The sequence below is a fragment of the Rhodnius prolixus genome, unplaced genomic scaffold, assembly GCF_049639745.1.
Source record: "Rhodnius prolixus isolate KJV_2025 unplaced genomic scaffold, Rpr scaffold_3, whole genome shotgun sequence".
Lineage (NCBI taxonomy): Eukaryota > Metazoa > Arthropoda > Insecta > Hemiptera > Reduviidae > Rhodnius > Rhodnius prolixus.
In genome coordinates, this window is record NW_027411603.1 from 1,217,427 (window position 1) to 1,240,253 (window position 22,827).

Genomic DNA, 22,827 nt, shown 5'->3' on the forward strand with positions numbered 1-22,827 from the left:
ATCTTTCAAATTATCGAGACGTGAACCGATTTTCTTGAATAAAGTGTCATTCGAATCAAAATTTTGTACAGATTTGTACTTTAAAAGTCTCGACGCCATGCCTCATAAGGAGGGGAGTTTGCCCTACCCAAATAAGGCCCTTTCTAAAACTATTATTACCAATATTTCTATAAAGCTTAGTCCGATTTTGATAAAATTTAGCAGGAAGAAGTGATTAAAGCTCCTCTACGTGGCTGTGAAGTGCCATCATGCTCTTACGCCTACCAACAGGAAGTACTGCAATCGTTAAAATTATCAATGAGTGAACCGATTTACATCAATGAATTGTCGTTCGATTCAAAATCTTTGCCTTTTAGGGAGAAGTACAGTAATCGCAGTTTATTTTTCTTGCTCCTCTTAAAAGGAAGTACTGAAATCGCAGTTTAATTTTGCTATTTACCTTCCTATTTTATTCAAAACGCTTTCTCAAAAAAATTGTTATTGAGGATGGTTTGGGGACCGCAATTATAATCATTCTTTAAAAAGATCTCTCCAGTAGTTACGGTTCCGACTTAACGCCTTATCAGGTTATAATGATAGAATTGCTTATACCAAATTTTAAAAAAATCTGTAAAGCAGATATGTAACTTTGCAAAATAGACAAAAAGAAAAATCTATCCTAAAGGTACAAAAATCTCCTTAACAAAAACTTACAGTTTAAAAAGTTAAGTATAAGGGTTTATTAAACGCCAAAAGGTACACAAATCAGCAAGTACCCATCATTTCATTTATACTTCATTGATATGATTTAAGTAATTTTACTGCATTAACTTTTCCTTCACATTTTTAGAATTTATTAGATGTCACAGACCCTTATGCTGGCCAGTTCATTCATAATATTTTTTTGTTATAATTATGATAAAATGAGTTCTGAATTATTCTGAGTAGTCACATATACATGCATGTTAAAGTAGAAAAAGACAAAGTCAGAGTCAGCCACTGTTTAAATTTGAATCACGAAGGATTTAAAACAATATTTCAGTCTTGAATTCGTCTTACCGAAATATTCGTGAGCACAAATAACACACAGTTAATAACAAGTAGATTATTCAACAATAATTATTCATTTCTCAATTGTAATTTAATTTAGTCCCCCTAATTTTACTTATAGTAAAATACTGGAATAATTAGCTGTCCTAAAAATATGCATATCTTATTTATTTTATATTACATATATACAACATTGTGGGAAGAACACCTAGATTGAGAATGTAATTGAAGAAAACTATATTATTTGCGATAAAGCCAGATAATTATTACCTATTATTATAAACGTTTGACTACTTCATACAATAACAATTACTTTAATCGAAGAATGAACTTAAACCGACGATTTTTATTTAAAAATAAAAATAAATAAAATGAAATCATTGATGTATGTTGGTGTAAGCATTTTTTTAAAAAAAGTTTTTGAAATCTTTAGCCTAATTTTTTTTTTCTTTTTAACCTGTAATTAATAGTTTGATTATTATAGATAAATAGATATTACAATCTACAGTCTAGAACAAATATTTTGTAGATGAAAATGGCCAGCATAAGGGTATGTGACATCTAATAAATTCTAAAAATGTGAAGGAAAAGTTAATGCAGTAAAATTACTTAAATCATATCAATGAAGTATAAATGAAATGATGGGTACTTGCTGATTTGTGTACCTTTTGGCGTTTAATAAACCCTTATACTTAACTTTTTAAACTGTAAGTTTTTGTTAAGGAGTACTAAATGTTTTTTAGTAAAGTATTCTGATACTTTATTGACATTTTTATTTAGTTAGAAGCAGATCTAATGTAACGTATGGATTAAAAATGCTTTATGAAACAAATTTGTGGCTCATTTTGGGGAGGCGCTGTTGATAAGGGAAAATATTCAGTCAGGTGAACTGAACACCTGAAGTTGTCGGCCGTTAAATTAAAATTCTCATATTACGGCGTGCGCATCTACTCCGTCACCATATTATCATGTAAACATAATTATTATACGAGTTCGTATAATAATGTTCATGCTCGTATGTTCAAACAAACAGTACTTGGTTTAACACAAGTATCAACCTCGTTATTACACCACCAACACTAACACACAGTATCAACTGTTTTCACTTCTCTAACTTAGGGTAAGGGTAAATATTGCCGTCGAGTTTCTAGCGGAAATTCAGATATTTAAGGTCCCCTGGGTTTGAATAAATGATTTGCCACAGTGTGAAAATCGCCGGTAGCCCAAACTTTACGTTTCACTCGAGTGGTTCTTGAGTTCTGGTTGGTTGAAAATAATAGAATTTTATTATTATTGGTTTGTACTTCACTTTGATGTCAGCCGAAAGGCTGAGAAGCGACTAGTCAATGTAATTTCTGTTTTTGTTTTATATTACTAATATTTTTAATATTTGAGCAACAGATTGTTTTTTTTTTTTTTTTTTTTTTTTTTTTTTTTTTTTTTTTTTTTTTTTATTTATTTATTTACAGAATATGTACAAAATATTTACAGGAGTACCAATGATGAGTATTCTAACTCCTGCACAGTTATCTCATATATGCACAAGATAGTAATAGAGTCAAAATTTGATTAGAGGGAAAATAAATAAAAACCTCCAAAAGGGAAAAATAAAATGTTGAAGTCTAATTATGGTTTTAAATTATATGCTAAGTATGTGCTTGACTCTGTTATGTTTGTACTGGATGTTGATGTCATATGTTCCTGTCTGGCTGTAAATAGGTATGTCAGTGTCATGGAGTTTGATGAAAAATCTGTGTGTGCTATTTCTTACTATGTCCTTGATGTAAGTGGAGTCAGTATTCTTGTGGAGCGTCTCGATGTATGTGTATCTGGGTGAGTCAGTGGCCAGTCTTAAGAATTTGTTTTGAACTATTTGGAGCTTTTTGTAGTTGGTGTTACAGGTCAAGTTCCATGCAGGGCAGGCATATAATAACATTGGTCTAACAATTGCACGGTATATTAGCAGCTTGTTTGGGGTATCAATGTTTGAGTCCCTTGATAGCAGAGGAAATAATTTCCTGATAGCCGCTTTCCCTTTATTTACACGATCTTTAATGTGAGCTGTGAAAGTCAGCCTCCTATCCATTGTTAGACCTAGATATTTAATCTCTGACTTCCAGGGAATTGTTAGATTTTTAATTGTGACAGATTTAATAAGTACCGGTCTCCGCTTTGTAAACAGTATGGCCACAGTCTTGCCATCGTTGATTCTTATTTTCCATTTGTTACAAAACCTATTGATCTTATTAAGTGCTCTTGACAGCCTGTTTGCGATGGTGTCCGTCCTCCATGAGGAGGTGTAGACAGCCATATCATCGGCGTATAAAGCAAGCTTTACATCTTTAGGGTTGGGTAACATGTTTAAGAAGATGATATAGAGAATGGGGCCAAGAATTGATCCTTGAGGTACACCGGCATATACTTGTTTTAGGGAAGAATTTTTCTGATTGATATTTACAAAAAATTGTCTATTGCTTAGATAGGAAGCTATTAGTTTTATTAAGTATGGGGGAAAATTGTAGGTAATAAGGCAGTAGAGTAGCCCTTCGTGCCAGACCGTATCGAACGCCTTCTCAACATCAAGTGACACAAGACCAGTGTGCTTTTTTATATTAAAATTGGTCGTAATATCATCAACTAAACGAGTTAGCTGAGTAATAGTGGACATACCGGGCCTAAATCCGCATTGTTCTTCTTTTAAATGCGGCATATTACTGTAGTGGTTATAGATCCGAGTGTGTATTACTTTTTCTAGAATTTTGCTCAACGAACTCAGCAGACTTATCGGCCTATAACTGGCGGGGTCACTAAATGGTTTACCGGGCTTGCGAATTACTATAACTTTAGAAATTTTCCAACTCTCTGGAAAGTGTCCTAAACATATGATTTTGTTAAAAAGTAGAGTTACAAAGACAATGGCCCTACGAGGTAAGTTTTTGAGTAGGATGTTTTGTATTTTATCGTATCCTGGTGATTTATTATTTTTTCTAGATTTAATTATAGAGGAAACCTCTTTAGGGGAAGTAAGCGAGCATATTTCGGGATTGATATCATGACTATTGATAAAGTTGCGCACAAAACGACTAACTTTGTTAACGTGACTAGCTGTGCTTAGATCATCGTTTTGTTTATGCACCTTCTCAAAATGTTCAGCCAAAACATTAGCCTTTTGTTTGTCGGAATAGAACTGTGTTCCGTTAACACTAAGCGGAAACTCACCATAGTCTCTACTAGATTTAAACCTCTTAGTCACCTTCCACAGACTATTGTCACGTGTGTCTACTGAGGACAAATATTTTTTCCATTCAGTGTTTCTCCACCAGATCAATATCTTTTTAATTAAAACTTGAAGAAAGTTAAGCAGTTTTTTACAAGCACTTCCTCTGTATTTTTGATATAACTTACGTATCTTGTTTTTAAATTTTATTAAATTACCTATTGAATCAGGCAATGTCTTAGGGTACAACGCATTATTACGTAACGGGATAGAGGCAATTGCCGCTCTATTTATTAGCCAGGAGAACTGTAAGATTTCACTCTCCAATACATCTTTATCGTTAATATTTCTCAAGAGATTTATTTCTTTATCTATATATTTCTTATAATTTTCCCAATTTGCCTTTTTAAAATCAAAAATGTACTTAGGTGGGAGTTTTACTTTGTTTGCTAGGACACTAAAGAATATCGGATTATGATTGGAGCTTAAAATATTTAGAGAAACAGGATCGGTATAGTGCGAGACATTCCTAACTAGAGCAATATCAATAATACTGGGACGATGACTAGGAGACGGAAAATAAGTATAGTGTTCTGGGGCAGCAATGTTGAAATTGTAATCAAGGGACAGATCGAGAATTAGTTCGCCATCAGCATTATTGCAGGGACAGTTCCAGGCTACATGTTTGGCGTTTAAATCACCCATAATGATTACCTTGTCAAACATAGTTACAAGATTAATTAATTCCTCTGAAATGATTCTTCTGTTAGGTGGTTTATAACAAGCTATAAATATTATTGTTTTATTTTGAAAGTAAACTTTTATGCCAATGACCTCCATGGACTTTACCTGCGTTAGTTGAACGTATTCGTGGTCAATATTTTGTTTGATAGCAAGTGCTACACCTCCTCCTCTAGAATTTCTGTCATTGCGGTACAGTCTATAGTTTGGGATGGTCAGTGTGTCAGTATGTTTTAATTTAGTCTCCACTATGCCACAGATATCTATGTTTAGTTCAGTAAGTGTAGGTGTCAGTTCATGTGTTTTAGTTTTTACAGAGTTTGCATTCCAAACAAGTATTTTACAATCATTGTTCATATAATAATTAGAGTTAGAACACATTAATCAAAAAATGAAAAAATAGCTTCCGTTATAATCAACAATTTGGATATTGAATCAGGTGAGCTTTTTAATTTATTTACAGTATTTGTAACAGTGTTTACAATTTTTTTGAAATCAAAACAACTTCGCAGATCTTGTATAAGTGTGGCTAAACTAAAGTTTTCTTGCTGTTGTTGAGTCTCTGGTGATCGCTGGAGTGTTTTGTTTGTCCTATTTGTCCAGGCATTGTTAGCGCTAGTTGTAGGATGTTGATACTCACTTCTAATTTGAGGAAATTCAATATTGTTCAATGCAAATGTTTTGGGTATTCCTTGTAGTTTATTTTTGGCATTTTTTCTGGCTTCTACAAACTGGAGGACTTCACAGTTAGTGTCAGATGAACGATGTTTACCTCCACAATTCGCACAAACATACAAATTAGTTTCAGTTTCAGTTAGTTTACAATCTTTGACCAGATGCTCTTTAGCACAATTTTCACATTTAAGTTTCCTTTTGCAATACAAAATTGAGTGCCCATAACTTTGACACCCAAAACAACGCATAACTATATTTCTGCTTCTATATTTCTCCCAGTGAACACGGCAATAAGCAATCGTTCTAACAGCCAATATGTCCCTCATTAGTGTACCTTTTGTGAAACTCACAAGATATGTTGGGTATTTTTGAACACTTTGCTCATCAGCCCCTTTTTTTTTTTGAAATTGAATAACATTTTCAATTTTCAGATTTTTGCTCTGTAAATCCTCTTTTATTTCTTCAGCGGTTATAGCAGAAGGCAGTTTAACTACCATTTTATGGCCTATTTCTGTTTTAATAGGATAGGTATGATACTCAATAGAAGCCTTATTCAGATACTGTTCAAAGAAGCGGTAGTCCTCAATGCATTGGGTATAAACAATGACACGATCTCGTTTGACTTTAAATTCAATCTCACCTTTGAGTTTAGGCTTTATTGACTCCATAGATGCCTTATGGTTTCTAAATTGGGAGTACATAACTATTGGGGGCATGTTAAATGCTACCTTCTTAGTTTTAGAAAAAGTATTAGGACTTTCAAAAGGTGCGGTTACCATTTCATCTTCCTCAGAATCAGAAAGAGCTATGTATTTGTTAGAAGTTTTTATCCCTTTAGAGGCCATTTCCGGAGAAAGGGTGTAAAATTTTCTTTTTGCTTTTCTTCTAAAAGGCACTTCTACAAATTCATCTGACACGTTTAGATCAGTTATCATATTCGAGCATTCTCCTTCCTCAACACAGTTAGAGAGCATCATTATACCTTAGGGTAGTCTATGTAGTGGGGGAAAGGGAGGAGAGGGTGAACCCCTACAGTCCAACACATAACCCCCACCAACACAAAACTCACCTATGCTCACTCTTCTTTCAAAAAGATGACCTTCAGTCTTCGTCGAATTAAACGAAAACCACTCGTTAGAATTTGTTGAAATTTAATATCCAAGTTATTAAATTACTAACGATACCTCTCACAAACTTTCACATTAATCAGAGTTATTTTTAATGAGAAATTTGAAAAAATATGAGACTAGATGTTACCTGTCCAACAGTCTAATCGCAACTCAACAGATTGTTGCGGTCAAAGGGCAAAAATAAGAATTGCTTTGTGGAAACAGCTAATAACCCAGATTAGGGTTCGAAATACTTCTTCGGCAATAGGGGCACTCCAAACTTTGTTTTTGACGCGATCTCAACACTCCTCTTTATCAGTAGTGAGAGAAAGTCAAACTGTTCTCATTTTGGGTGCAGGACAAAGACTGGAGTGTCACTATTAGGGATAATGCTGCTTTTTGGACTGAATTAAAAAAGAGATAACCAGCACTATTAGAGAAGGACGGGAAACTAGAGCGCTGCAAAGAAAGGGTAAGGAGAAAGAGTATAACGTTAGAGCGAGCTGTAACCGCAGGGAAAGCGTAATGGGAAGGGTGAGCTTCATTGTAACAGAAAGCATAATGCTAGGGGTAAAACCGAAAAGCTAGATAAGGAAGATTTCTGCCCGCAATATGGAGGACAGAGTTTGGAGGAGGTGGGTTGGAGTTGCCAATAGCTTCTGATAGCCAAGCCCGACCGCAAGGGTAACCCGGCTCCGAAGCCAGGGAGAGTCGTCCTGGAGTTCCACCCACCGACTCTTCAGAGTTCCAAGGTAGACTATCGGCCTTTGTAATCCTGCGGCACTTAGTTTAACTGGCCTTGGATGCTGTAAGCGACCGTAGTTTTGTCCCTCAAGTACCCTCACCCTTCTTCACAACCTTACGGCTTCCCCACTACGTCTAAAAGGTTTTTTATAGTTAAATTCTGGCTTATCACCAGGATAGTCTTTACAGGAATTATCAGCATCCCATTCCTTCTCGTGGTTCTCTTTCACCTAGAAAGTCTCTTTAAGTTGTAGATTTTTCTATTCTTAGTTGTAATTGGAAATACACGAATTTTTGGTAACTTAAATTCAAAAAAGTAGTTTTTATTAATATTTCTTTGTTCCTGCCAGTGAAGCTGGACATTTCATCAAGTTCAAATTTCATATCTGGGTTAGAATGGAAGCGTACCAAAATGAGACTCCTGAAACTGGTGCTGTAATGAAACGTTTTCCCAGTATTATGTGTGCTTCTTAATTTCGTCTTTAGACACATGTAAATTAAACGTATTCATTACAAATATTTTCCTAAAATATTTGACATTTAAGGGTCATTATTTGAGAGTGAGGGGTGCCTTTCGCTACAAAAAGACCATTTCGCTGGCTGTACTAGTGCCATCACCTAGTTTTACAGGAGCAATATATATATACAGTCGACTCTCGATAAATCGAAATCCAAGGGACTACAAGAAAAATTCGAATTATCAAGAAGTTTGAATTATCAAGAAGGGGAAAAAAAATTCGAATTATTAAGAGTTTTTATTATGTATATATGTATGTACATACGTGTATTGAAAATACGTATGAGCTTACCTAAGTTTTAGACATATATAGCCTCAAGTAAAAAAGTAAAAATAATGAAAACGACAAAAAAGAACAAAAAAATTACATATGTATTAACATTTCAATAAATAAGAATATACATATGTACCTAATTAAAAAAATGAAGGACAGTTTTTTGTTACAATGTGGCTTGACTTAGTCAGTGACTTAGAATTGTAGAAAGCGTTGATGGTGGAATATTGAAAGTTTTGGCGATATCTTCTTTTTTTCGAACCACTTTTCATCGCCGCGATACTGTTTTCTTTGTGGGACACAGTAAGGGAGACTTACTTCCCATCGTGACAAACTAAGAAAGAGAATTGGAAAGTTAAACTGGGCTGAAAGGAGGGAAACATTTGTTACCGACTAAAATTCGGGTAACAAAATTTAGTTATAATTTTAATTTTAAATAATTTAATCTATAAAGCAAATGCAAGCCTAGCATAAGCAATACGTAGTTTTTATGCACAAAACAACAGAATAGAGTAAAGGTGTACTTCGGACTGCTGACGAAGGGAAAAAAAAGCAGAGCGGCATATAGTTACGAGGTGAGGGTCAGTGAGCGCTGGAGCTCGGTGCAAGGCACATGGCCACCTTTTCCTGCGGCTAGGCCGGATTTGGACCTCTAATTTTCCTGGTTGGGAAATTAGGGAAGTTCTGGAAAGGAATGGGCTATGAGGACAGTGTGAGAGTGTGAGAGCTAGCGTGCGGTGTGAAGGACCGGATTTTCCTGTTTTCTACGACTAGGCCGGATTAGTATTCCTAATTTTTCCTTATTAGGAAATTAGGAAAAATTGTGTAGCGGGTGAGTTACCAGTGGTAGTAGTAGTGCCGTGGTAATATACCTCGGAGCAGGGATTGTACGCTACAAAATAAAAAGGGTGAAAAGGGAAGAAGAAAGTGCGAGGAGGACTGCGCTGGAAAGAGCTCTGGAACAGCATCGTGGGGATCCCGAAGAAAGAAGACAGCGGTCACCTCCGTAAATATCACTCTATGAATTACAACCAGGCCTGGGGTAAGTCCCGTTTTGATTCAAACTGTTTCCCGGAGAAGCGTCTGCTGACAGGCTCTGTTTGGACAATCAAAGAACTTTACCTATTCTTTTAGTAGTTACTAGTTTTATTATTTTGATTCTTTCTTTTATTGCATGTAATTAATTTGTCTTTGTGGTATTAAGGTTTTCATTTTGAAAAGTATTTCTAGTATTTTTGTGTTAACATTCAGCTTTTATATAAGTTCTAGATTTTTTTTTCTGTGTAAGGAAGCTTCCGTAATTAAGGTAATTAGCGTAACGTTCAAACTTGAACAAGTAAACTAGGTTGCATTTGCTGTTATTTCTGTTTCGTGTGCTTAATAGTTTTTAATATACGCATTATATACTCCTACTTGCCTTTTCTTTGATTTTCTTCCTGCTCCCCCTTCCCCCGTAGGTTTCGCCGTTTACTACGGAAGTTCATGTTAAAACGGCGTGGCGCCCAAATATAACGCAGGTATATATATATATTTCCAATTGTTATACACTTTATTTTATTTTCTTTTAATTATTTATCTCTGATGCCTACACCTCGGCCCACCCCGTCTCCACTGAAGCTACGCCGGGGTAGCGGAAGTTGAGCGTAACACATTACGCAGGAAATGAACAATAAGCGGAAAATGAGAAGTAAACATTACTAGGGAAAATTCGAATTATAAAGAGGGGAAGGTGGCCTCGTTCGAATTATAGAGCCTTCTCTCCCTGTATACGGAGGAAAGGATTTCGTATTATCGAGCGTATCTAAATACACTGCATTTTTTCGATTTACCGAAGTTAACAGCTGTAGAGTTCGAATTATCGAAAAATTCGAATTATCGAGTTTCGAATTATCGAGGGTCGACTGTATATATATAATGAAAATTCGAAAATTGAAGAAAATCTGTTGCAGGACAAACTATTCAATTTTCGCGAAGTTCGGATTTGATTCGGTTTATTTATTTATTTATTTTTTAACTTTTCTAAGTATAAACTCGCGCCTATAGAAGTGCTATTTTCCGGGAAAATTTCACTACTTCTAAATTCAAGGAGACTTTTTCGAGAAAAACCTCAACAGACTGAAACAACAATTCTTCCGGTTCACTTCCGGTTGGCAGATTTTGACTGAAAGCTGATTCGATGGCGGCAAATCGAGATATTAGTTTCGATTTTTCGTTTTTGTAATTTACACTGGCCACACACTCCATAGACCAATTTGTTTAAAAATCTGTTTTTCGGATTGAGGGGGACCTCAAAAAAGATATTTCCATATCGAAAACTAAACTCAATAGTTCCACTTATCTAGAGAAAGTAAATCGATAGGAAACCCTGATCTGGTGCATGATTATCATGATGGATGGCTCTATTCCAGGAACTATCTCTGATCAATACCACTGGATTTATTTCTAATAATGTAAACAATATTAAACAAAATGGTAATATAACTGTAGCAGAAATACTGTAATATCATCTTAAGAATTAATGACATACAATACAGATGTACCATTTATCTACATGGCATATATATCAACAGAAATTAGATTAGTAGATCCATCAGATTAGTACAAGATTCTACACAGTAGAGTGCTCTGCTTGGTTAGACCGGCTGATTCATGTACATACTTTATAATGGATTTATATGTCGCCAGCTACCACATTGCTATAATGTACTAATCTTGACAGCGCCATCGATACAGAACCATCGACATTGCATTAAACTCTAGAAAATGTGATACACCCTGCCGTTAAGGGGTGACATTTAGGGAGATTTAGAACCACACTAGTTCATATTACTATAATCCTTGATAATATCTCAGTCTAACTGTATTACTGTAAGCTGTAAACTGTATCTCCATTATATATAATCCCTCAAGAAAATACATTCCTATTAGTACACTCAAATTACTTAGTGTATTCAAATTGATAATGTTCTTTCTTCTATATAATTAACAGAAAGCTTCCAGCGATTTATCAGGTAACCAAGGTGTTCGTCGCTAATTAGAAGTGGAGTAAACATCTGGCGGAAACACTTACAATTTCACAATTATAATTTATGCTTTTCTTTAAGCTCCGAATTTTGTAAACAAACTAATTTGTCCTAAACTCTATCGCTGGAACATTAAATAGATATAAGGAATTCCAAAAGTCAAAAGACCTAGATCTAATGCACTCACAAAGTACAGCCCTATTTACAACGATATACTTGCCACAAGTTCGGTCTGCCAATATTCTAGCGAATTGAATTTGCCATTTGGTATAGTGAAACTAGTCACACAATTGAGGCTTTCGGGCAATTACCAGATCAAATTGTCAGTGAAAAATGTCACACACCTAATAAAACCTAAGGAAATATGTACAATATGCGGGCGTAATGATGCGGAAGATTTGTACCACTTAATAGTAGTTTGTCCGGTTTACGAATCTCTTCGTAATCAGTACATACTGCAGGTTAAGAATGTATCAATGGAGCAGTTCCACAATGTGTTTGTTTTTAGGTGCGAAAATGAAATTAAACAATTATACCTCTTTACAATTAATTGCCTCAAAACACGATCATTTATACTAAATGAATAGTTTACAGTGTGAGAGATTGATTACATACTTATATCGCCACTTTTTGTCCGTTTATATTCTTGTATTCATAAATTATACATCTGCTACTTAAAATATGGATACAATGCAGTGTGCTGTATATTTACTGTTATTACTCTAGATTTTATGTTTTACTGTTATATATTGTATTATTTATATATTCTGGTCTCTTTTTTCTTACCATGTTGTTCACTATATTTGACCAGTCTTCATTTGTATGGGGTATGTCCCCAAGACAAATTATTATAAATAAATAAAATAAATAAACTAATTTGTCCTCATACCCTGCATTTGCCCTCAGAAGGACGCTAACCACCCTCCAACCCCAGAACTGGAGACAGAATGCAATTTTCCCCAGAAATGTAATAGATCGCGTGACAGCAATCGCGAAACAAGGCCGAAAATCTTAGCTAGCAATTTCGAGGGATTATTTCCTGCTAAGATGTTTTGACCGTTAGCTCTTTCTGTCCGGTGTCTTGGAGTACTAAAACGAAATATAAGTTTGAGATTGCTGTTTTAGAGCAAAGTGTGAAGGACAATTCGGATATCTTACAGCTTCTCCAACTACCACAACTGGTCCATACATCTAGAAACCTCCAACTGAGTGTTCTCCTGCCTCAAAATAGAGCGCTGCTTACTGGAACCATCGATCTGGAACCAGTTCTTCCACTGAAGACAGCTAACGCTCAAAAAAGTAACGTCTTTGACACTCTCTCAGGTGGCAAATCCGTTTAATTTTGTAAAACAGGTTTTTATCTCGAGGTTTTCACCAAATAAAGGTGGAATTCCCACCAAAGTTTGCAAAGCTGTAGTTGAACAGTCGAGAGAAATTGACCTCAATGCCCACCACAACCAAAGCAGCATACAATAGCCCAGGCTTGACAACCTTAGAGGATATCCATAACAGCCATTCTCACGGACTACAGGAAGTAAACTAACAATATAAATTCAAAATTTGTAGGAAGGTTGGTAAACCTGGGATAGCTTGTAAAAGACAAACTCTTATTTGGGTCTTATTTAGACAGTTTATCGGATCTAGTTTTGCATTGCAACATCAACTGCAATTTGGCTGCAGCAGGTAATAAACTCTTTCCTAAAATTATTACCTGCTGATGCATTTTATTGCTTTCCCTTTTACGCTCCATTTTATTGGATGATTAGTAAACGACTCTCTTTTCACCTGCTGTTTTGGCCATCAAATCGAGTGAATCAGGGCTGAGAATCTAATAAACTTTTATGGAAATTACTCCAATCATTCTAATGAATTTTATTGCAAACATTGTTACAGTTTTTATTAAATTTAAAGTATTTTTGCCTTCTCATTTAGTTGCAGCAATGGGATAGATTTTCAATTAGTTTTCTGCGGGAATACCTGTCTGAAGTCTGTGAAGATTACGATAAAGGGTTTCCACCGATTGGCGATTACAATTATGTGTGTGCAGAAAGTTCAAATACGATATTTTAGTGTATCTAAAATTAAGGACGTTTCAGGTTACTGAGTCGATTTTCCAGAATATGAAATTCTGCCATTTGAGTCAGCAAGTGTAGTGCGGGAAGGAAACGGAAGTGAAGTCGAAATCTCTACACTAAACTGATTAATTCACCTCTCTGATGATGGTTGATTGTCCAAAGCCGGTCAGGGATACATTGTACCAAATCGGTTAAAGTAGAAGAATTTGCCTAATATGTGACGTACTTTTGTAAAAAGTAGTAATGGCCACCTATAATGGTGGAATGTACAGACTTCGTCACGTTGTCTAGTGGCAAAGTGTGTAATCACATCTTCGATAATCTATAATCATTATTTTGAACGCACTTTAATTCGATCGAAAAGTTTCGAAGTTGTGAATATAGAAGATTCTCGTTTTCGATCTGGCTTTAGATTAGGCACAAAATCTCCTCTCACTCACGGCAAAAAATTGATTGTGACATTTTCTAATATTTGCACTGGCAATATTTGTAAAATTTGAAATAACCAAAGGAGATTATCGATTGTGACGAATTCAATCGTTAGCAATGTAAATATTTACACAATTGGGCGAGTTTATGATTTCAGTGTTGGATAAAAGATTATTTCAATATCCTACTTCCTTCATATTTTTTGTAATCCGTGAATACTTTTTTTATAGTAATTATTTTCTCATCATAATAAATATTACGCCTACTTTTTGCAAATACTTTAATCAGTTTGAGTTCAGAAAATATTTAAGTCATATTTAGAAAGAATTTCAATCATTGAACTTAACTAAAATTATTCAATGCAAATTAGCAAGAACTACGGTCGCAAAATTCTATTGCAATATTATAAAAATTATTAATGAAGTCGAAGAAGTTGGTAAATGGTAATATCGATTGTGCTATCTGGTTAATTAGCTTGAGATATTTTGATCGAATTCATAAACATTTTTTTTTTTTTGCAATCATATGTATAAACACACATGTTGGTCGACCGAGATGAAAGTTATTTTTGTAAAACGTGCTGGTTTTGAATCGAACATTGGGAAATAGTTTTTCTGTACTCCTGCTAAGTGGTGATTTTTCACATACTCGATTATATCGATTGTATGTAACGCCTAGATGTCTGTTTAAATGTCAGGTTAGTGAACACTGTGAACAGTGATGTTTGTCAAACATTTTAGCATAGAACGTATGTTCGGATAACCCAAACAAACGTATGTATTTTAATAGCCGATAAAGAAAAGAACAAAAATAAAAATATTTACAGTGTTTTCTTTCCTAGTTGTAATGTATGAAATTACAATTTGTTTCAAGTAATTAAAGTAATGTTAAAAGGTTATGTTTTTATTGAGTTTTATTTCAAGAATATTTCGTTTAATTTTACTTTATCCTTTACTTTGATCTTTGAATTAATACTGTTTGAAAACACAAAACTACAGTGCAATCAAAAAAGACAAATATGTATGATCTATTATTTCATAAATGTACGTTTTCGCAAAAAACAATTTATAAAAGAATTACAATTACACACATTGCCTAAACTGCTGAAATAAGACAATGGTTGAAATGCTACGCTTTTGGACATTCTGCGGAACATACGAGCAGCTTTATATTACTTACATGTACGTAGATTCATAGGTTTTATTTGCATAACAAATTGCAGACAAATCTAGCAAAGTAAATTTAAGGCATTCTGATGAGAGTATGAGTTATAAATATCAACAAGATCGGTTTTAATGAATAAATGTTATTTCGCCGGGATATAATAAAATGATCCTCTCTCTCTCGGTCAGGATTTCGCCTAACACAGATCCATGGATCACTAATGGCTGAAAGGTGGGCCAAGATGTGTTCTCTTCAGTGCCACTGATTTGGCATGAACATCCTACATGACATTGACTCAAATTTTTAGAACCATTTACCATGTTCTGAGACATAAATCATGACGTTTGCTTTTTTGCAATATCAGTCATGATGAACAAGTCATAAAAGTCTGATCCTGACAAAGTACCCACTAAACTCTAGCCAATGATTGATCTTGGGTATTTAGCAAACAACAATCTCGAACCAAACCATAAAACAACCATTTATTGCAGTACTGATAACGCAACTAACTATAAGTCTGGGCTGAAGTCTGGCCATGTTGAATTCCTCATTTAGTTCAGTCAATGGGATGGTGGGAGAAAGGAGGACAGATTCTAACAGGTGGCCACTTTCAGCGCCCTACATCAATTATTCAGCCGTTGTCTCATCGCCATTATCTACGGATTTATCATTTGGAAACGTCCATTTGCACTGAGATAAAAGAGACAAGTACCACTCCCGCCACTTTCTGGGGATGCTATAATTTACCTTCTCTTTTAGCTTAAAATATCAAAATATTGAATTGTTACTAGAATTTTGCTGTTTTTAAAACTGTACATTATTCTGAAATGACATTCTACAGTGAAATAAACTCTATCTTTCCCCAGAACTGTCCTAAAATCCATTTTCCTAGACCAATTATGCAAGAAAAGTCCTAGATCTTCGGCTCTGTAGTGTAAATACATAAAAGTTTTTTTAAAAAATTGTAAGGTCCCCTTTCTGAAAAACGCTCAGAAAAGTAAAAGCCATTCTGTGAAGTGGTTGAGGAAATTTCTTCACCCATCTCTGATTGGTAGTTGCAGGTCAAGTTTTAAGGCGGTGGATCTTGGCAGTATCCATTTTTATGGCAAAGCTTTGTGGGCGGTCCAGAGTTGTTAGTAAGATGTGTTGCTGGGGATCTCTCATTGACCTCACTCTGGTACATGGTTGGTTCTCTCATCAGACAATGTGGTTTAAGTTGGCAACTCTATAGAGCACTTGCCCTCACATTTCTGTACAGTCTGCAAGGCTGAGAAGGAAACGACCATCCAACTGGTGACGGATTGTATATGAAGTGAGGAGATTAGGCTTAGGATCTTTGGTTGGAACAAATTGACAGAGGCGGAGCTTAGGTTCGCTGAAGGTTATTGATCTATTTGTCCGGTAGCTGTTTATTTATCTCAGGTGCCTCAAGGCCGGATATGGATTTCCATGAATCTTAGTATAGATAGTTCCTTTAGAGACGACATTGTATTTTTAAGCAAGACACTGTCTGTGGCCTTATTATTTCTCTTTGGGGTTGCTAAAGGGGATACAAGAGGCTAGTGCAGGGATTCATTCTCTCCTCACCAACAATAATAACCACTGAAATTTAGAAATGCATTCAACTATTCCAAACAATGGCTTCTTTTACGATGGAGAAGAAATGCATTTGTGCATTCTGAATTCTGAATGGTCGATAGTTTAGGGTATCAGAATGTTCAGTCAATCAGAAGACACGAATTGATTACATTAAATTCCGTTCTCCGTCCTAAAAGAAGCCAAACGCTACGAGAAGTGCCAAAGTATTTAAGTACCAAATCGATCACTGCAGAGTCCAAAACCTACTAAGTCCTACACCCAAAAACAAAGTTGTCTTTATTTCAGAGCAATTTTCTCTGAAGGCAATGAAAGTTGTGTCCGAGTACTTGATAATGTGGGTCAATAAGTTCCTCAAAAGAACATTGCTTTTCATTATATAAAGTGTACGGTGCGCTAAAAGCCATCTGCAATAAACATTCTCTTATTGCTGCAATAATATCCAGGGATTCACGTCTGTGGAAAATAAAAGGAAAAATCAACGAGCTTTTCCATTCAACTGAACTAGTTTTCTCTTTTTCCTTCTTATTTCTGGACGACAAAGACAAACTATAAAAATTCAATTAGGTTTACTTTTGTTATGTGCCCTAAATTTTTTTTGTGATAAGCCCAAAGCTGTCTTGTATTATTTAGGTATGGTCTGCTGATTCGGCCATCAAGAAAGGCACAATCAAACAACCATACCCAAAGAGGGAACAGAAGGGAAGGGAAATTCGTTCAGAGATGGTCAACATTAGGTAAGGAACCGGCGGCCAACTTTTCAGCTCCAGATCGATTTTCTATCTCTCTCTTACGTCCGTTAAGAAGAAAGTTTTGTAATTTTGCGGATATTTAGGTTAATAAACCGGAAATATCCATTCTGCTGTTTCCTGCATGGAAAACAAAAAAAATCTGTTTTAAAAGAAACATTTATCATGAAAAGCTGATGACAAGAATAATCTTCAAGTCATGATCGGCCTCACTTTGTAATGGGTTAAGGTGTGCTATCGATAAAGAGTCGATTCCGAAAAAAGGATTCTATCACAATCTCTCACCAGCAGTCAAAGAAGGTACGCTGTTTTTATCGCATGAGGATGAAGCTGCAATACATCAACTTGACAGCTGGCCTAAATAAATCAACACCTGTACCGGCCCATCTCCAGTACAATTTACCACACTAATCTCAGCTTACCTGATTCCTTTTTTAAAAATTGTTTTCGCCCATTTCCTCCCCCACCCCCTCAGCAGATTAAAATATTTACTTCAACACTTTAAATCCTCTTTTTGTGGCTGGACTTTAATCCGCTCCTGGAATTACTTTCTCGCTGTATCTCGTAAAACTGGTTGTTGTACAAATAGAATTGGCATCATTAAAACTCCGCTGGACAACAGAGGTGCTAATCAGGCTGGAATGGCACGTTAGAGAGAATCTACTTGACTCATCCATCAATGCCTTAAATTAATTTCCTTGTAAAAAGATTAAATAACCAACATTCACACGCCTTTCTCTTACTACCACTCTCACAGTTGTAAATAACGAATTTTCCTCAGAATTCGGATGATTAAGTCACATTTAAATTCTTATCATTTCAAAAGAAATCTACTCCCTCGGTTAAAGGACGCAGAAGTACCCTTATTCTAATCTTTCGGAAAAATGTATCCAGTACATTCTGTAGATTTATGTGTTTGTAATCACTAAACGAAGTTTAAATAAAATCTCAGCAGCTGCTTGCGAGGAAACCTTTAAAAAGCCATTTAGTAAAGAATGTGCTTCAGGTGGACTGATTTTTGTCCAAACTTTACTGTGGCATCCGCTGTGGGCATCTAAGCTAAATATTAAATCAGAACTAACAGCGACTTTTCGATTATGAGTTACCGTGGGGTACACCCTCACCGACCAGTTTGTGTATAATTGTCTGTGAGGAATTACGCCCACTAGTACATAAATGAAAAATAATGAAAATGGTTACCCTAAATTTCGTGCACGCACAAATCTTTAAATTATACTTTAAACATTCTTCTAGGTAAATTCAGTTAATAAAACCTCAGGTTTTGGCTGGAGTAACGTGCCATTTCAGTGAGAAGTGCGGTTCTACGAACAGTATGACGTTAATAAGAAAATTGTTTCAACAGATGGTAACCTGGTTAAAAAGCAATTGAATGAAAAGTTAAACCGCTGGCGACCGACCAAGTTATGGCTTCAGTGACAAAAGAACCATATTCCACTTAAACCACCTGGTGACATCACAAAAAATAATAATTTTCTATAAACCAGTGAATGGGTAACATGAATATTAGATTATTAAATTGAATAAAATTAAATTAAATTTCCTTATCATTTTGGGGCAGAAAAGCGCTGAGTTATTGATCTAATTTCCTGTCTGCTTTATTGTTAACCACACTAACTTTAAACACATATGATTCGCGTGTTAACAAAGCGACGTATTTCATTATGTTCTCTTTTGTAATGATTTATTCTGAAATCAGTTTTGTGATGGATAGCGCTCCACCAATAACGTTTTGTACCGCGAATCTCAATGCGTTTTCTTATTATACAAACTGTTCGGCCCCCCTGCTAAGATTTTGTCTGATGGCGCTGACAGCACATCATTTCCCCAGTTGGCAGAACTGTGAGTGATGTTGGAGAGGGGACTGCAACGCGTGCAGTTTGTGTGTCCAGCTGTCCAGTTGTCCTTGACTTCACTAAGGAGGAGTGTGTGTCGTGTTCTCGGTGAGACGCGTCAGCCAATGAAAAATTGAAAACGTTTTTGTTGTCTTGTGGCGTTGCCATATCCATGTATTTGGCAAGCCTAGCGCTATTAACAGTGTAAATTGGTTATGGCCATTGTATTGTATTGGGTAAATATAACGTTTTTTTTGTACATTTAAGGTACACTGACTGTTGGTGGTGACCCCCACCCCTGTTCCACCCTTACGTCATCTTATCTTCTTTCGTTAATTGCCTTGTCATAGACTTTCACACAAACGTTTCTTCATACATTATCTTTCCATTATTTTCCCTTTCCTGTACTAACATAACGTCAAACATTGGCGTCTCCACCAATTTGGATCTACGCCCATGGTGCAGTTGGCCCTCAGCTACTGATGATGGAGCGAGCTCAAGTTCGCTAATGATTACATCCGACATGCACCTGGAGGCGGACCTAGTCTGTGGTCTCTTCTACTTATAAACATCATCTTCGAAAGAAATCCGATCTCCTCGTCGTGCCACCTAGGCGACTTAGACGGTGTTAATACTTGTCCCACAGCCTCAATTCATCATCTCTCTAACTGATGCTAGAGATACTTTAAGCTCGCTCTCTCAGATACAAAAAAAAAACAGAAATAGAAATGTACTCACCATTGTGACTGGACTGATGGAGCCAAAACTGCGGATATACAGCTCGCAGTAGACAGTTGTTGCATTGTCTGAAAGCATTAACAGAACTAGAATAAGTGAACGAGTGAAACAAATAGAAAATATCGTGGAAAATGGAGGAAAGTATTGAGAATGAATTAAGAAAATTGTACATACTCTTCTTAACAGTTTTCTGATCAGAAAAAAAATGAAAACCTAGTTATGCTTTTAATATCTGATTTCTTCTATGACAAAAATTACCACAAATAAGAGAAAAAACAGTTGTCAACACCCTTACGACTGCCCATGGTACTACCTAAAAGGTTCAAACCCACAAAACTCCGTTCGTTTATGCCCTAAACCTACCGCCCCCTCACGCAAACCAGAATTACGATCAATCATATTTCAGAGAAAAATCTTTTCAGTAAAAGTAGCAGATTCTTAGGTTAAATACTAAAACAAAGTTAAAATAAAATCGTAAGCACCGTTTGAGAGAAAAAAAATATTTATTTCAGTCATACATCCGGTGATGAGGTTACAGTAAAAAATTCATTGAATTCTAAACAATACGAAAAGAGAAATAAAGGTTTGAATTTAAAAAAAAAAACCCTCAAAAATTTACTTTCTTTATCACCATTACCTATTATCATAAGAAAATGACAATTTATACCTGTCATAGAGCTTACTTTTCTCTACATTTTGGTTAAGAGATCATTGAATACTGAAGAATAGGAAAGGAGATATAGAGGTTTGAAATTTGGAAGTACCTGAAATCCTTCAAAATGTACCTTCTATATTTCAATAACTATTATCAATAAAACATTGCTATCCATACCAGTTATAGAGCTTACTATTCTCTACAATTCGGTAACGGAATGATTAAAGTAGGAACAATAGGAAGAGAGATATAAAGGTTTGAAATTTGAACTGTTCGCAAAACCTCTAATGTTTAACCTCCTATAACTCAATAAACATTTTCACTAAAACATTGCTATCCATACCAGTTATAGAGCTTACTATTCTCTACAATTCGGTAACGGAATGATTAAAGTAGGAACAATAGGAAGAGAGATATAAAGGTTTGAAATTTGAACTGTTCGCAAAACCTCTAATGTTTAACCTCCTATAACTCAATAAACATTTTCACTAAAACATTGCTATCCATACCAGTTATAGAGCTTACTATTCTCTACAATTCGGTAACGGAATGATTAAAGTAGGAACAATAGGAAGAGAGATATAAAGGTTTGAAATTTGAACTGTTCGCAAAACCTCTAATGTTTAACCTCCTATAACTCAATAAACATTTTCACTAAAACATTGCTATCCATACCAGTTATAGAGCTTACTATTCTCTACAATTCGGTAACGGAATGATTAAAGTAGGAACAATAGGAAGAGAGATATAAAGGTTTGAAATTTGAACTGTTCGCAAAACCTCTAATGTTTAACCTCCTATAACTCAATAACTATTATCACTAAAACATTGCTATCTATACCAGTTTTAGACCTTACTATTCTCTACAATTCGGTAAAGGAATGATTAAAGTAGGAACAATAGGTAGAGAGATATAAATGTTTGAATTTCAGAAATACGAGAGATATTCCATCCTTAATGGAATTAGTAATTTTTTCTTCTTTTTCTGCGTCCGTAAACTGTCTGCAAGGATAAATATCTGACGTTGTTGGATAAAGATTTGGCAGTTGGACGTAAAGCCCGAGAAAATAGGTATTATTTTACCGTTTTAACTTGTATTTACGCCCACATTTGTTTACATCTCTCTATTCCTTGTTTTCCTTGCTGAAATTTTGGTAGTTTTGTTGTATGACGTCGTATCAGTGAGAAGTTGTTGAAGGCTGGGACTCCCAGAGAGTCGCTGCTAAGACGGGTCGGTTTTACTGCTCAACTTTCTCTCATTGCGATTCCCATTTCTTCCCTATGGAATGCCAAGCTATAAACATTACAGTATTATTACTACTCACGGCAGATATTCTAATAGAACTTAAACATTTTGATGGGGTAAATTTAATAAAATTACCGCTGCTCGTTTACATTTGTCAAGAAGCAAAAAGGGAAGGTAGACAGTAAAAGAAAATTATATTTCCTCTTAAATAAATCTATTAATAATTAGGCAGCCAGCCAGAAATATTAAAACTGGAGACATAGTAGTTAGTTATGTTTTGTTGTTTATGGGACCCATTAATGTCAAGATGAATTATTTTAATTTCTAGCAATGTAATTTTCAACAATAACTTCTCGGTAATCAAATTATGGAATTAGATTTTAATTGTTTTAATTAAATATTCCTACAAGAGTTTTGACACAATTTACTTTCTAAGCTAAAATATATTCTAATTGTAATGTACGTTGAAACACAAAACATTTTAACGTTCTAATAATTTCATCAGTCGGCTGTTAAGAGCCAGAATTAAATTTTGTCACTCAATGTTATAAAATTTTATAATGTATTTTATTGATTCATTCAACAAATCTAACAACTCACTTCAAATTTTTAATTTTAAGAGTTTTCAAATTGCTTGCATGCAATTTACCCTGTAGCATTTCTTAAGATAACCACCGCATAGTCCAAACCCTCAAAGATGAATTTAAGGCTGTTTTTGGTTTGTCAAATAATAATCCCAATGGCGGTAGAATTTAGATAAGATTAAAGAAATATCGTCTATCTTGATCGTGAATATTCACTACGACAAAAGGAGACGTTCTAGTAAAAGTGGCATCACAGCTTCCAAAAGCAAAATCTATATTCTGTAAGAATAAAACGTTTCACAGCATATTGTAAGGTACGATGTCCTAGTTCAAGTAAACCCCTTGGCGATTGCCTAGAAATAATGAATCTTGGATCCAGAAGCAACGGCTTCGCGGCTGTCCTTAGAGA

General features: G+C 35.2%; 1 protein-coding gene across 3 annotated transcripts in view; it reads right to left on the reverse strand.

Moving 5' to 3' along the window:
* Positions 1 to 22,827, reverse strand: part of LOC141452786 (glycine receptor subunit beta-type 4-like) — a 238,916-nt gene that overhangs the window by 141,364 nt on the left and 74,725 nt on the right. For all 3 annotated transcript variants that reach the window (XM_074125217.1, XM_074125216.1, XM_074125219.1), the window contains one exon: positions 19,934 to 20,001. In XM_074125217.1, the coding sequence (XP_073981318.1) occupies positions 19,934 to 20,001 (68 nt within the window). The remainder of the gene's footprint in view (positions 1 to 19,933; positions 20,002 to 22,827) is intronic.